This window comes from Amblyomma mixtum, chromosome 7, assembly GCF_055824585.1.
Source record: "Amblyomma mixtum isolate Tamu chromosome 7, ASM5582458v1, whole genome shotgun sequence".
NCBI lineage: Eukaryota > Metazoa > Arthropoda > Arachnida > Ixodida > Ixodidae > Amblyomma > Amblyomma mixtum.
The window spans coordinates 28235909-28250872 of NC_143018.1; the positions used below are offsets into that span (position 1 = coordinate 28235909).

The 14964-nt window shown below is 45.8% G+C and overlaps 1 protein-coding gene across 3 annotated transcripts in view; it reads left to right on the plus strand.

Moving 5' to 3' along the window:
• Positions 1-14964, plus strand: part of LOC149335454 (uncharacterized) — a 61597-nt gene continuing 46633 nt past the window's right edge. For all 3 annotated transcript variants that reach the window (XR_016284065.1, XM_089552139.1, XM_089552141.1), the window contains exons 1-4: positions 1-98; positions 10397-10552; positions 12175-12263; positions 13454-13501. Coding sequence is in view for 2 of the 3 variants with exons in the window: in XM_089552139.1 (XP_089408265.1) it covers positions 39-98; positions 10397-10552; positions 12175-12263; positions 13454-13501 (353 nt within the window). In the remaining variant the exon portion in view is untranslated. The remainder of the gene's footprint in view (positions 99-10396; positions 10553-12174; positions 12264-13453; positions 13502-14964) is intronic.

The following is a 14964-nucleotide window of genomic DNA, read 5'->3' on the forward strand; positions in this document are numbered from 1 at the left end:
CTGACTTTTTGTTTTAATTTTTTTTTTTTCATTTGGTTATGGAGACGTTCAGGAGCGAGGAAGGATGGAAGCCAAGAGTGAGCGTTGTGGTTCTAAAGGTGAGCTCTTCGAAATTTCTTCCCTTTCATGTAGTTCGCACTCAATAGGCACTTTCGGTCGTAATGAGCGTGGTCGAGAAAAGCGAATATATCTTTGAACGCGAGTCCACCGCTCATAGAGTAGTATTATAATAAATAACTGAGGACGCTTGACGCTGTTAAAGTATGGTTTCAGGATTGCCGGACGATTCGGCGAACTTTTTTTCTGGAAGGGCTCTTTTAAGCGGCGGGTCAAGCGCATTGAGCTGCGTACCGGGCATGTTTGCCTTGCGTTGACTGCATATATATATATATATATATATATATATATATATATATATATATATATATATATATATATATATATATATATATATATATATATATATATTATATATATATTATATATATATATATATATATATATATATATATATATATATATATATATATAATGTCCCTCAAGCAGTCAACTAAACCAGGGAGGGCTTTAAGCTTTAACTGGCCAGGTTTTTCGGTCCTTATGAGTTGCGTTGTGTATAGTTGATGTCTTCGTGAAACGCGGCGCGACCTTCAGATCGATCGAGTTTTCAGTTTTAAGATGTCGTTAGCTGTAATTGGGGGGTGATACTTGTCTCCGTACTGTCTGAAGCCCCTCGCATTCCCACACGAGGTGCCGCAAATTTGGGGTCACTTCAGGGCCACACGCGTAGCACTTCTCTGGTGGCGGTGACTGCGATTTGGTGGGGTCATTGCGTTCGAGAAACGCGACGCGATCTACAGAAAACCAAATTTGTTTGCTTTTTAAGCTTCGCCTTAAGTAGTGAAACGCGACAGCGTGTTGCAGTGCTGCCAGGAAGCCCACGGAACGCCATTGCCCGTTCAGCGAGACGCCTTGTCCGTTGGAACCAGCTTTGAATGCAACGCATTTTTAAGGAGAGGAAATGCTCAGTAATTGTCTCACATCTCGATGGACACCCGTACCATACCACAAGGAGAGGGAGGTAGATGGGAGTAAAGTTTTTCTTCGTACGGTATGTCTGGTCCGAATGCTCGTAGCGATCGACGAATAACGATGGCACGTTCGTGGATGATCGTTTGCTGTCAGTCGTACGAAGGGCACTTCGTCCGCTCGTCCGGCGACACGTTGCCGGTTGGGGGAACTTGGGGCAGCAAGTCCAGCTTCTTAAAACAAAACTGGTTTATTAAAGTCGGGACAAGATAAAATCAACGGGAGAAAAAGGCTGTTTAAAAGAGGGCTGTATAAAAGCGGCCGAGACTGAGACTCGGCGTGCTCTTTTTTCGCTCTTTGTTTGCAGCTGGTTTTCATCCCTTCGATAACTGAGCGCAGCTTTAGTAAATCTGCTATCGCCCAATTTCGACCAATACCGGTGCAATGGCGCTGTACATACAAGTGGGCGGAGCCCAGTGCTTGCCAGAGCCCGACTCAGTGGACCGCGCACTTTTCCTGGAACATGCAACCTATCGAGGCGCCAAAGCAGGTGGTGGTGGTGAAAACATTTATTGCCAAGCAATGCAGAGGGGGCAAATTCTGCCTCTCCTTACGTAGCACGAGGCAAACCTTAGGGGGCAATTGCCTTTAAAGGGCAAAGGACAGTCCTTGGAGGGCTATCCGCTTCAAGGCGTCGGTAATTATCCGGCGCTAGTCAGCAGCAGCGGAGCTGGCCAGGAGAGTTTCTCTGTATGACTCCGCCGTGGTTGGGGATGGAGGATGTGGGAAGGTAGGGCATGTGAGAAGGTTATGAATAAAGTCTCCCGGTTTTCCGCAGAGCTCACAGGATGAAAGGAACTGATCGGGGTAGCGGGAAGAAGGATAGGGTTGGGAGCAGTACGGGTCTAGAGTCGACGCCAGTGGGAGGCCTGGGTGAGGGATAGAGAGGGAGCCAGCGGTGCGTGAACGCGTCGGCTATCTCCGTAGTGGGTAAAGATATCTCTGAACGTGAGCAGACGCTCCCGAGATGGTGGAGGGGTTCCAACTCCAGCCTTGAAAGTGAGACCTCGGGCGAGGGAGTGGACCTCCTCGTTACCTAGGGAGGCCTGCGTGTGCGGGTGTCCAGATAAGGTTACAGGGCGGGTGGGGTGCCAGAAGCGTAGAAGCTGAACCGCGGTGCGGGATATCAGGCCTTTAGCGAAATTGGCTAGGGCAGATTTTGAGTCGGAGAGGGTTTTGATGGTAGAGGTGGAGAGAGAGCGAACGCAATGGCTGCTTCCTCTGCAATTTCTGATGAATCTGTGGCGATGGAGCCTGATGCGAGTAATCGGGCCTGATTGATAGCGACGGCGAGGACCATGTGAGAGCCCTACGAGTACGCTGCCACGTCCACGTAGGCTACCTCGGAATTGTCGCCGTACAGCTTGTGTAGGGCTTTGGCGCGGGCTGCCCTGCGTTCTCCGTCGTGCTCCGGGTGCATGTTCTTACGGATGGGATGGATGATGTGATGGGAGCGCAGGTCTAAAGGTAGGTGGGTCTCCTCGGTAGGATGGATGATCGGGGCGATGCCTAGCTGACAGAGCAGAGTGCGGCCTTAGTTGCTTTGGGACGTTAAACCCCAATAAACCAAACCAAACCAAGAGTGCGGCCTGTCGCTGTACCTGACAGGCGAGTCAGCTGTGCTGTTAGAGTGGCTTCTGCCAGCTCCTCAAATGTGTTGTGGGTAACAAAAGGTTGAGGAGCCGGGCAGTAGAGGCGCTGGGGGGTAGGCGGAGGGCGACCTTCGTGCAGCTCTTGAGGAGCGCGTTGATGGGGTCCCGCTCCTTCTGCTTTAGGGGGAGGTAGGGAAATGAGGTCGCCGTGCGGCTCGTGATGTAGGCTTGGGTGAGGCGGAGAGTGTACCGCTCTCGCAGACCTGCGCCGGTTCGCCACGCGCCGGATTTGACGGGCGACTTGCTGGGTTTCGGTCTGGAGAGCTTGGGTACGGCAAAGGCTGAAAGTGCAAGTAGTAAAGCTTTCGCTTTAAAAACAGTCGTCGGCCCTTTGCGACCTTGACAAGGCTGTTCGCGGTCTTGCTCCCCGTTTCCCGCGATCTTGAACAGCGTCCGAAGCGCGCGACGCGCTGTTTCCAACGGACACGGCAGTTACCGAAAGGGGGGAAAGGAGCTACTGGCGCCGTAGGCTTCTAGCTTAACAGGAGTGAAAGGAAAGAGAGAGAGAGGTACCGTAATGAGGGAAACGAAAATCAGATTTGAGGAGAGGAACTGTCTCACACATCTCGGTGGACACTCGCAGCACCGATTATAGGTCGCCGGTTCGCAAGCTCTCTAACTTTAGTAGGTTTATGCTGCTCGAAACGCTGGATGGTATTACACCACCTGGAACATTCTCCGGCAAATAGTTGGCTTGACAGTAGGGGAGTGCGAATATTCGAAATTTTCGAATATAATTCGAATAGTAAATTTTTAGTATTCGTATTCGATTCGAAATGTAAGTATTCGTGTTGTTTCAAATATTCGATCCGACGCGAATATTCGTACCCAGCCGAATATTCTATTGCGATCACCGGCGTTCATTTCGGTCCGCAAGTCCTATCAAAAGAGACATAACAATATAGCGGCACTCAGATCAATGCGTAACGTTGGGCCATGCAGTAGCTGACTACGCTGGTGAGCTTCTTCGTGGCTATGCCTGCGAAGCTGGTATAGTCAGAGCTCTGCACGAAATACCTCGCAATACGTGCCAGTTCAGTGTCAAGTGAGAGGGCATTTTTGTGGCTGGCGAAGTCGCTTCAGCTAGAAGGGAACTAGCTACTTCTGCCTGACCGTGTGGAGCAGCCGGTTTTCCTTCACGAAAACCTTTTATGTTCATCCCAGCAACGCGCTTTTGTACTTATGCTGTGTACTAGCCATCTTCTCTGATATTTCCACTCTTCTATGAGTAATGTTCGAGACTTTGATACTTTTTGTGCAGCCACACACATCTTTTGTGTTCATTTCATCACTGATAGTAGAACTGTGATGTTCTTGGGTGCTCAAATAATGTTTTGTAGTGGTTAAATGCATCTGTCCTTTATTATTCGATATTAGATTCGATATTCGGAACCAAGTATTCGTATTGGATTCGTATTCGAAAAATTTGATATTCGCACACCCCTACTTGACAGACGTTTTTCCGACGCGCGGTGCCGACAACTATACTAACTACGACGCCGACGGCTTTTCGACCAAACGAGCTGTATACGTACGCTGGTGCGTAAACGACTGCGTGTGGGATACTGAAAAGAGCGCCATGGAACTACACAAATGAGAGGTCGCGCTCATATTCTCAATCACAGCATATCGCATTAACAACTGTTGCTGAAAATCGCGTGGGCACGTGGTGACCGTCATGTCACTTTTTTTTTCTTACCTCAACCCCAGAGGAAGAGATATGCGGGTTGTGAGGCATCGCACGTGAGCGTGGAGTGCTGGCCTTCAGTCGCAAGGGTGCAGATGAGCGGTGGAAGTAGAAATTAAACCATGGCCTCGGCACTCACGGCTGCTTTACATCATGGCGCAGGGGCGCGAGTGTGTGAAAGCAGCTGGTAGAAGCAGCGGTGTGGCAAGTTTGTACGGCTGTGCGTGCATCCCCTCCCCCAATGTATGCGTAGAAACTTGCAGAGGCACCTGTCGAACGCGGTAGCCGCATTTCCGTACCGACGGAAGCCTGCTGTTATGCCGGGAAACCCGCCCGGATTCCAATTCTCGAGGCCGCAAACTTTCTCCTACTAACGTCCCTTTGATAAGCCCTGGTGCTGCGCCGCAAGGCAACGCGCCCTAACTCTCCCTTGACAAGCCACGATGCTGCGCCGTAAGTCAGCGGGGTCTTAAGGAGAAGCATCGGCGAATAGCGTGCCTGGACACGTCGCTGGGTGCCAGGCTACGAGGCGCCGGTTTCCCTTTCCCCAGGGTGTCACCGCGCGCGGCAAAATTTGAAGCGGGTGGCCGGCGCGGTCGCTGGTTGGACCTCGCGGACTGCCGTCGAGTGCTGCCTTCGGATTGGACAGTTTGGAGTGACCGCCGTTCCTCAGGCTATATAAGCCCCACCGCTGCCGCTTGGATAGCAGCTACAGCCTACAGCTACAGCTAGCGAAGTGACCGACCCACCGTGAGTCGAGTGCTGCTCACGAGTGGAGTCGAGTGCTGCTCACGAGTGGGAGTCGGGTGGTGTGACGCGTTGGTGTCTCGCTGGTCGTCGCGTCGCTGTGCGAGAACAGTCGCGTCGTGTAGCTCTCGGCCCCCGTGCCGATGTTGTACTATGTTATGCCCTGTACATAGTGTATAAAGCGTTTTCTTGATCTCACCGACGCCGGACTCGGAGTCTTCGCTACCGCCAGGAGAGCTGGCAGCGCATAGCCACGAAACGGGTGGCGAGCGCTCACCTCTATGGCACAACACTGCATAACAAGTTTTGTGTACGACAGGACGTGAGTCAAAATTACCGAAGACACTTTGGAAATTCTAAAGTGTGCTGGCGATAGCCTTGTGATCAACCCACTGCCGCCTCCCGAACCACTGGGCGCGGAATCACTGGGCCGCTTCGGAGCCATGCGTCTCACTCACTCGACTGCAACGAGATGTTTGGTGAAGGAGCGGCGGTGCAGTTGCCACCGCCGACGCGCGCGCGCTCGTTCTAACGTGTGACGTCACGGTTGCTATGCACAGCTGCGCCCCCCGCCTTCGCGCCGGTTTTTAAAGGGGTGGAGACACCAAATTTGTGGTTCGCGCGTTCTTAGTTTCAAACGTTTCTTATGGCTCCAGGAAGCATGATACACACTCAAAGATTCATATATTCACAGTGAATAATTTATTATAGCATTTTTAGGTGAACGATTTTCGGTTTCGGTTTCGGAACGCCGAGTTGTACAGTGACGTCACAGAGGGGGAAGATCAACTGCTTAGCTTGGTCACGTGCATAGAGTTTCTTACTACTACCTAGAGGGAAAGCTGGCGGCGCTGCACTTCAGCCAACATGGACGCTCAAAGCATCATGGGGCGGTGAGCTACTTGTTGCGGAATAGTCGTAGTTTTTCGGAAACACAGAGTGGCAGTACTAAGGCGTTTCATTCCGAAAACGTAGTTCGTGTGTGCGCAGACGACTTTCGCGCGAACGCAGTGTGCAAAAGCCATAGTAGTGAAGACGCGACGACACACGACGCCAATAAAAGATTTTACTCTTCCGAAATGCCATTAAAAAACCTCTTAAAGTATCTAAACAACAACATTTTTTTTGAAAACATATTTACTTTTAAAAGTGCGCCTGTTAATTACGAAATATTAGTTTTTTTAGTGTTCATCACTTGGCCAATAGGAAAGCTAGTCATGTCTTATTTTAGGCAAACTTTGCACTTAAATGCTTTTCTGATCGTTTGTTGCAATCATTAGACAAGATATTGAATGTTAGGACGTTTGTAGCTATCAAACAGCTTTATTTTTTTATTATTTTTTGGCCAAAAGTTACAGTTTCGCAACAAGTAGCTCACCGCCCCATGATGCTTTGAGCGCCCATGGTGGCTGAGGTGGTCACGTGGGGTCTCCATGCAAACTCCCATAGACGGCTTGCCAGCTTTCCCTCTAGGTAATAGTAAGAAACTCTATGGTCACGTGGGCCCACAAAAGTTGTGACGCACCTACTTCTGCATCGTCTGCTTTCTCACACACATGCTGACCAGCGCATGAAAACAAACAACTGCATGTCTAGTCCCAGCAGCTCGTATTCTGACAGATCTGATTCCAATGAGTGACGACATCGACTTTTTTTTGTTCGCACGCTAATATATCGCACGGACGGACACCTCGAGCATGAGCCATTAGAGGCTTTCAGCTAGTAGATCAGCTAAAACCTTGTAGGCTAATCCAAGCTACGACCCGGAATGCTTTCGTTTATTAATGCTTCTGGGATTTTTCGCTCACGGCCAACGCCGCCGCCGACCACACCGGCTTTTCTGCGACATGAGGCCCAACATTATCGCGTTAAAAACATTCACATATAAGGACCACACATCCATCTTCAGCGTGCGACCGTTTCCTTATTTGTGAACGTCATTTTGTCTTCACCTGCGCTCTGATAAGGCTCGCCTCACATTCTTTCTTTTTTTAGTGCGAAAGCACTTGGTTCAAGGGACGCGGGCGGTGTTGCTTGCCAATGGGGCTCCAGAATAGGTGCTATATATAGTATTGTGAGGGGAAAGGGCCAATTTGGCCCTACCCCAATCACCTATCTTTGCATATTTAATGAATGATAATTTTCACCACCACCACCTCGGGTTTCAGCTTTGTGTGTCTGTGCATGTGTGTGAAGCTCCGGGCAAAGTGTAAGGGGCTCACTGGGTCAGTGGACACCTCAGTCATGCTGTGAGTACGCGGTGGCATCCACCTAGTTATTACAGCAGTTATGCACCTTTGCTTTTTCTCAGAACCAGCAAAGTGTAAAGGAAAGGCGCATAACTAAAACCCTGGGTCAGTGGACACCTCAGTCGCGCTTTGAGATGTGTGGTGGTCCATCTGTAAAAAATCTGCTTTCGCTCAATATTTCGTGCTTAGCAGTGCTAAACCGCCACGCATTTTTTTATGCGCATGTGCGCGATATAAGAATAGAGGCATTTTGCTTGTCACTTCCATGTAATGAATTTATTATGATTCGGAAAAGCGTGCCGAAAGGGATTCGTAACACGTGCTGCATAGTGGCGTTCCCTACAGCCCCTGAATGCGGGAATTTAAAGCTTTGAAAAAAAAGGCAATTTCAGGGAAAATCAGTTATTCATATTTAGGGACAGCCTAGATTTTGCCCGGGGAAAAACAAACTAGGTAGAGCTGCGGTCGCCAGCGGGCTCACGGTAGCTGCGGTATATAGGCAAGGTCATGCGGAACCTGTTTTGCCTACTGTAAGAAAGTCGTGATATAAAGCCACCGCAATAACGTGACGTCACGGCCATAGTGCTCGCGGCGTGAAGAAGGGGTATACACCAATTAAAACATCATGTTTACAAACAAAGCGGAGGGTTCGCAGCAGGTGGATCCGACTGGGGGTGAAAAGTAGGCTTAACGCCCTTGGGAATACAGCGTGTTCCGCAGTTAAACGCGCGCCTTAGAATGCTTCTCTCAGCTAAACTTGCAAATTGTTCGAGCTGAAATTTTGCACATAAATGACATTTGGTTGGCGGAATTGTTTTATGTTACATTTATGCAGGGTGCATACCTGAATTGATAAAAAAAGTAGGATATTTGAATTGTCTGCAGCGAAGGGAAAACAAACTGTTGTCAGCTGAGCGATTGTGCCGGTGGCGCCAACTCATTTGTCGACCATCGAGTTGCGAGAAAGCCGGGGGCAGGTTTTGTGGGAGGTTTGAAGACGCTTGTTTATGAAGGACTGAAAATTTATCGGAGTTTTAGCCAAAGTGAGTCATTTGTGTTCACTGATAAACCAGTTGAAAAGCATCTTCAAACCTCCTCCTCCTCCTTTGCCGAATTTCTACAGCCTACAAACAAGATATCTCGTTTGTAGGCCGCCATATTTGGCGGCCATATGGCGGCCATATATGGCCATATATGTAGGTGCCGTATGGCGCCACCTGTGTGGTCGCAGAGATAGCGGATTGTTTTGTTTCGTTGTTGCCACAGACGATGCAAAAATTCAGGAGGGTACTTTGTTGACTTAAAGCGTGGTGAGGCGAAAGCCTGAAGCGCAGTGTTGCTGCTTGTGTCACTGATGTGTGGTTAAGATGGAATTTCGATGGATAAAATGGATCAGCTTCGAGTGAAACGCGGCAGCGTCTTGCAACGCTGCCAGGGAGTCCACAGAACGCCAGCGCCCGAAGGGGTAGCTGGTTTTTGAGGAACGAAAATGTATCTGTCTCGCATATCTCGGTGGACATCACCGTAAGGTAAGGGAGGAAGATGGGAGTGAACGAAGACACTGTATTCACTAGACGCGCCTTTGTTCATTCCATTCCAAACCATCGACCTGGCATGGCAGAGTGGTTACCGTGCTTGCCTCGCACTCCGGAGACCCTGGTTCGACTCCCCAACTCGACCAATTTCCTACTCTGATTTATTTATTTATCTGGTCTGACTAGAAATGTTAATTAGGCTAATTGGTTAAGTAACCAATTAACTAAACTCAGAGGCACTTACTTGAAGCATCACTATACCATCCCTTTAATTGGTTGTGTGGTTACTAGCCAAAGTATAATTGGCCCGTTTGAAATTCGCGCACTGTGACGTCACGACCATTTCGACCAATTGAAAAGCGTGACATTTCTGTCGACAACTCCTGCTTACAACAATGAGGCATTAAAGGCTTCCACCTTAATTAATATTAAACTTTCTTTGATTGATTCAAGTAAGTACCCCAAACAAATCTAGCTCAAAAGAATTCTGGTGAGCAAACGCCATTTCTGTACTAAATTTGAGCAACAACTATTCACCACTTTTGCTGAAAGAAGCATATTCTTTGGCGCGTGCTTAATTGTGGAACAGTCTGTACATGGAAGCAGAAGATTTCAAAGCACTAGTCTGATTTCACAGGGCACCTATGATGTTGTCCCTTTGCTAAGAACAATAAAATTCATCCTAGAAGGCTATGAAAGTATGAAGAGTCATTTTGAAGGGGATGTATTTTTAAAACACCTACGCATGGGGTTGACTCCTGTGTAGGGGTATGGGAACGGAAGCCCGACCCATAGAAACACATGTAAAAAAACTTTCAGAAATATCTTTTTCGTTTTACAGAGTACCCATGAAGGCAGCCGTTTAATCGTTAACAGTTAGCTAGTGCTTTGAAGAAGAGTGTGGTAAAGTATGGCACATCATTTCAAAGCTACCTTTGTAAAATGCCAAAATAAATGCGAGTTCTGAAGCCACTTGCCAGTTCCCATTGGATACTGTTTATGAATTCTGCATCAAGAAATATTTAAACTGGATTTTCATCTGGGAAAAGCAAGTATTTAACTGTTTCAATGCAGATAGGTGTACCTTGGTGCATGTTACTACCACACACATATTTGAAACATTGCTTGGGTGATATAGATATAGTAGAAAACTTAGGTGTAATAAAATTTTGCTGTGACAAAAGTGTCGATCTTAGTTCAACTACTAGTGGCAGTGTAATCAGAGGCACATTTAGCATTCATCCATTTATGTTGTTTCCTCATCTCTTGTCCATAAAAGCTATGCAGCATCAAGAATAAACGTGCACTTTCAGATTACCCAACCTCTTCTAGTCCGTATGCATATTCTAACCTTACAACCATTCAACATCTAATTATTGATGCTATGTTTTTTCATTTTTAAGTTACAGTCTATGAAATAAAGTTATGCATTTGCAGGTTCTCTCACCTACTCGCTTTTTGGTGAGGGAAGCTCCGGGCCCCCAGATGTCTCAAGATGGAAGAGAGTTCATCATCATGGAGTCAAAGATCAAGAAACTTTTGAAGAAACAGGACACCGAGCTTTCATGTGAACGGCCACCTGAAGTTGGATCTGTAAGTGCTAGTGATTATCATTTCATTGTTTTCTGAAGTCTGACACAAAACACCTGCTGCTGTAGGGTGGTCGGTGTGTAGGAGGAAACTGTTGACCCAGCAAAGATTAAGGAATTTTTGTACTTTTTTCCTAGTAGTTTAGACAAACATACCAGATTTCATACATTTGTACAGTCATTTTTTCAGCAGTTTGGTCACAGTTAAGATATTGATGATAGATGTCATAATGATCATCATTCTGAGGAACTGTATAAGGATTATGGAGAAGTGATGTGTGCATTTAAACTTGAATTTGGATTCAGACTTTATGCATGAATTTGTCACACCTATATTGTATATATTCTGTGGTTTAGAGTTAACAGATGGCAATAGCGACATTGCACAATGGCTTTTGCCAGCTCTTTGAAACTTTCTGAGCTATCTCAGAGTTTCATCACCTGACTCGATATTTGTGGCTGCACATCTTGCATACATGACATGGCCCACTAGTGACCCACGACGCAGTGAAAGCGTTAGCTACCTTACTTATACTGGTAACAACACTGACCTAGTGCCTTGTATCTTACTGGATACTCCTAATTTGTGCCCATACTTCCTCTTGACCATTGGTATGCACAGGTTTCTCCATGCTGCATCTTCAATTCACTGATGACATTGCCTTACTGATTAACTCTGAATGAATTGCAGTACAAGATTGAGAACCTGCGTAGGTGAAGTAGAGTGTTGAGTCTTTAAAGTTTATATGAAGAAAACTAAAGCAATGTTCAACAGTCTCAGAGGAGAACAACAGGTTATGATGAGCAGCAAAGCGCTAAAAGTCGTAGCGGGATACATCTAGCTAGTGCCTAGGGCAGGTAGTCATGAGAGTGAAGCAATTTCGGAGGCACTCTCAAGTCATGAGTTGCAGCTTAACAGCATCCCTCATGAGGAAACTTTGAACTGAGGCTAACAAAAAGGTTGAACTGAAAGACAGCACAGTGAACTGCATTAAGGACAGCTATAGGCGCAACATCAAGAGACGGAAAGAGAGGAGAGGGGGTCAGGGAACAAGCACGAGCTAGTGATACCTGAGTTGAAATCAAGAAGACGAAATGGGCATAGGCAGTGCAAGTAATGAGGAGATAACCAGTGGTCACATAGGGTAAGAGAGTGTATTCCAAGAGAAGGCGAGTGTAGCAAGTGGTGGCAAAGTATCAAGGTGGGTGGATGAGATCAGTCTGGGGGGATAAGATGGCTGCAACATGCACAGGACAGGGTTAATTAATTGAAGGGATATAGGAGAGACCTTTGTCCTGTGGTGGACTTATAGTTAACTGGTCATGATGGCGTTGATGGTGATTAATGGTTTTAGAAATGGACCTGGCATCTGTACAACAGAACAAGAACTGGATGTAGTGATCATCGGCCTTTGAAAGAAATAGTGCTTTTTCATGTATGTTACTGCAGTGGTGTAAATTACTACTTTGTTCAAATTTATTTTCATGGATCAGACAAGTAGACAAATTAACTGTGAAAAGAGGAAGAAGTATTTAACAGCATTCACTGTGCTGCATTTTCAGTGAGCACCGCAATGCTTACACTCAGTTTTTCTTATTCATTATGCCTTAACTTTGCCCATGCAGGTTTTGTTGGTGAACAAGCCAAAGGAAAACGAGTGGTACCGGGCACAGGTCAACAAGGTTGTGGATAATGAGGATGGCTACCATGTGGAGTGAGTCACATTTACGTGTGCTTGCAGCCCGAATGCTTGCTTCGTTACATGTAGAGCACAGCTGTTTTTGGCTGCGTGGCATAGCTCTGCATGTAGAGCAGGAAGCCTCATGCTGTAAGCATTGTGCTCATTACAAGTCATGTTAAAGTAACTGCTAGCCTTTGTTTGTAATTGTTAGTTGGGCGTCACGTGAAAGCTCAAGGTGCGTATGCAATGGCATGTTGATTTCTTTATGCAGTTTGCTTGGCGGCACTTTTTCAGGTAAAGATATCTGAATTCATATTTGTGGCCTGATTCAAGACATTTATGATAAAGACTTTACTAGCTTTCAAGCCTCAAGTTCTAGCAAGGCACCACTAATTTGAAGTTGAGTTTGCAAGCTGTACACAGTAGTTTTTTATGACACAAGCTGCAGCATGCTTGGCTCCACTGAAGGCAATAGAAACAACAAATGGTCAATATTAATATGCATTCTGACATTAAACACTGACTTGCAGTCATTATTTTTGGTTTCAGCAATGCGTTCTTCTAACGTGGGCTTTGCCGTATGTCTTACTACTTGTTATCTATCTACTGTCCTCCATCTGGCAATTCAAGGTGCATTTCTAAACCCGAAACACAAGCAGGTGAAGCTAAATATGATTGAATCAAATGCTCATAGCCTTATAATTCCTATGGAGGCCTGCAATTTGTTGCCCAAGCATGGCTCCATCAACAACTGAGAAATGATAAATTTAGCGGAAGAAACAGGCAGTGCTGGAAGAGCCAGGAATGGAACCCTCAACCTCTCAATGCTGGGATTTGTGCGAAATGAGTTATGAGGTCATGAACAGTGCACATGCTTGAAGGGACTACTGTTACTGGCCAAGCATATGATGCCCGTCAAAAGACAGACAAAATGCTGAGACTTTCCTCTGTCAAGGATAATGGTGATGATGACATAATAGATTATAGATGGGTCATAATTTTCGTTGATTGCTGAAAACGATATACAGTGTGTTGCTTAACATTGTTTTACTTGTTACACATATTAAGTAACTTTTAAAATCAGTGCACAAGTTCTCTCTTTGATACCTAAATGAGTACAAAATTATTCAAGTTGGTGCTGACATGCTACATGATGTTTTTAGTTTTAGCACATATAATACTTGGCAAGCTCTAACAAGATGTGCGTGCTTCTTTCCTGCTAGGGTCACCTTGGTCGACTACGGTGAAGTGTTCATGGCGAACAGAAAACAGTATGTGACGTTTGGTTTTAATTAATTAGAAAATGGAGTTTCAATCTAGGTGGCTTGCCGATGTCTGCTTGTGCTGTCTCAACATTCATGACATTTGCTGTAAGAGAAAGCATGTTTGTGCTGTGTGACACTGTTCTACTGAGACTACTGAAGTTTTTCACACCATTAATTTTTCCTGGTTGCATAACACAATCCTTTCATAGCTGATGGCATTTTGCACAATTTTATTTTGCATCCTTTCTCCGCGCATTGTTGTCACAGTTTCACTGCTTGCTTATGCTTTCATGCATACTTGACTTGCTTTCAAGTTCACTCAACTGCCATTCATAAAAAAAGCATTTTGGGCATCATTGTGTCATGTTTGTTTTGTTTTGCATGCAAGATGTTAACTTGCATGTGCTTGCATTTAACTTTTATTGCTTTTCCAGAAAAAGTGTTTCGTTGAGTTTTAAGAACTATTAGGTAACATTCAGACCAGAGCCTCACTCTGCAGAGATTAAAATGATAGCTGTGACGCTGTGGTAAATTGAATGAACCGAGCTTATTGTCAATTAGCAGTGACAAAATGAGCAATAACCTGTCTTTTGGGAAGTATAGTCATATATTAGGCAAGTGGTGCATTAGAGAAAAAGATGCCAGATCCAGCGTACAGGCAATGCAGCTAGCAAAGCAGTGAAAAAGATTTGTAACACAGTGCGCCTTAACTAAAACCGGATCTTGTAACACCAGAACAGAGTAGAGTACCCCAAAAGGGAAAGTGAGTGGCAAAACAATTTAAATACAGCAGATAACATTTGTATAGCTGAATAAAAAAAATTCAAGCCTTCTTTGAAACTTAAAGTTGAGTTGCGCACACATAAAGATGGATACAGGAAAAACACAGGAAGACGGAAAGAGCGCAACTCGTCTTTACGAACAACCATGCACCAATTAGTCCCGCAAAGAAGTTCTTTTAAACTTACATGACATGCTAACTTTGATTATAGTAGGATACAACTTGAAAAAAAAAAACAGCAGTTCCTAACACTGGGCCACGGTCCGTGGTGTACTGTATTACTGCACTAGCCAGTCACAAAAGTGAGCGAAATGAGACTTTTAATGGTTAATTTTATGAAACAAGCCAGGTATCAAAATTCTGGAGCTTCTTTTTTCTTGCGATTAACTTCTTGTTTATGTGACAAGGAAAGTTTTAACAGGCGGTCCTGAATGTGGGTGGAGCTTCACTGCAGACTTAACTTGTATCAGACAATAGTAAGAGAACTTTGCAGGATGAGATATCGCGTGAAGATGTCCCAGAATCTTAACAACTAGTGTAGTCGCTTCTCTGTGCTATTCAAGTCAGGGCGAAAACGAGCCACATTGATGCTCTTAGCACTAGTACTTTGGTTACACATAAATGGTTGCATTTTAAGACATGGTAATCAGTGTTTCCTTCCCAAGTCACTGTTAGTAATGTGGCTTAT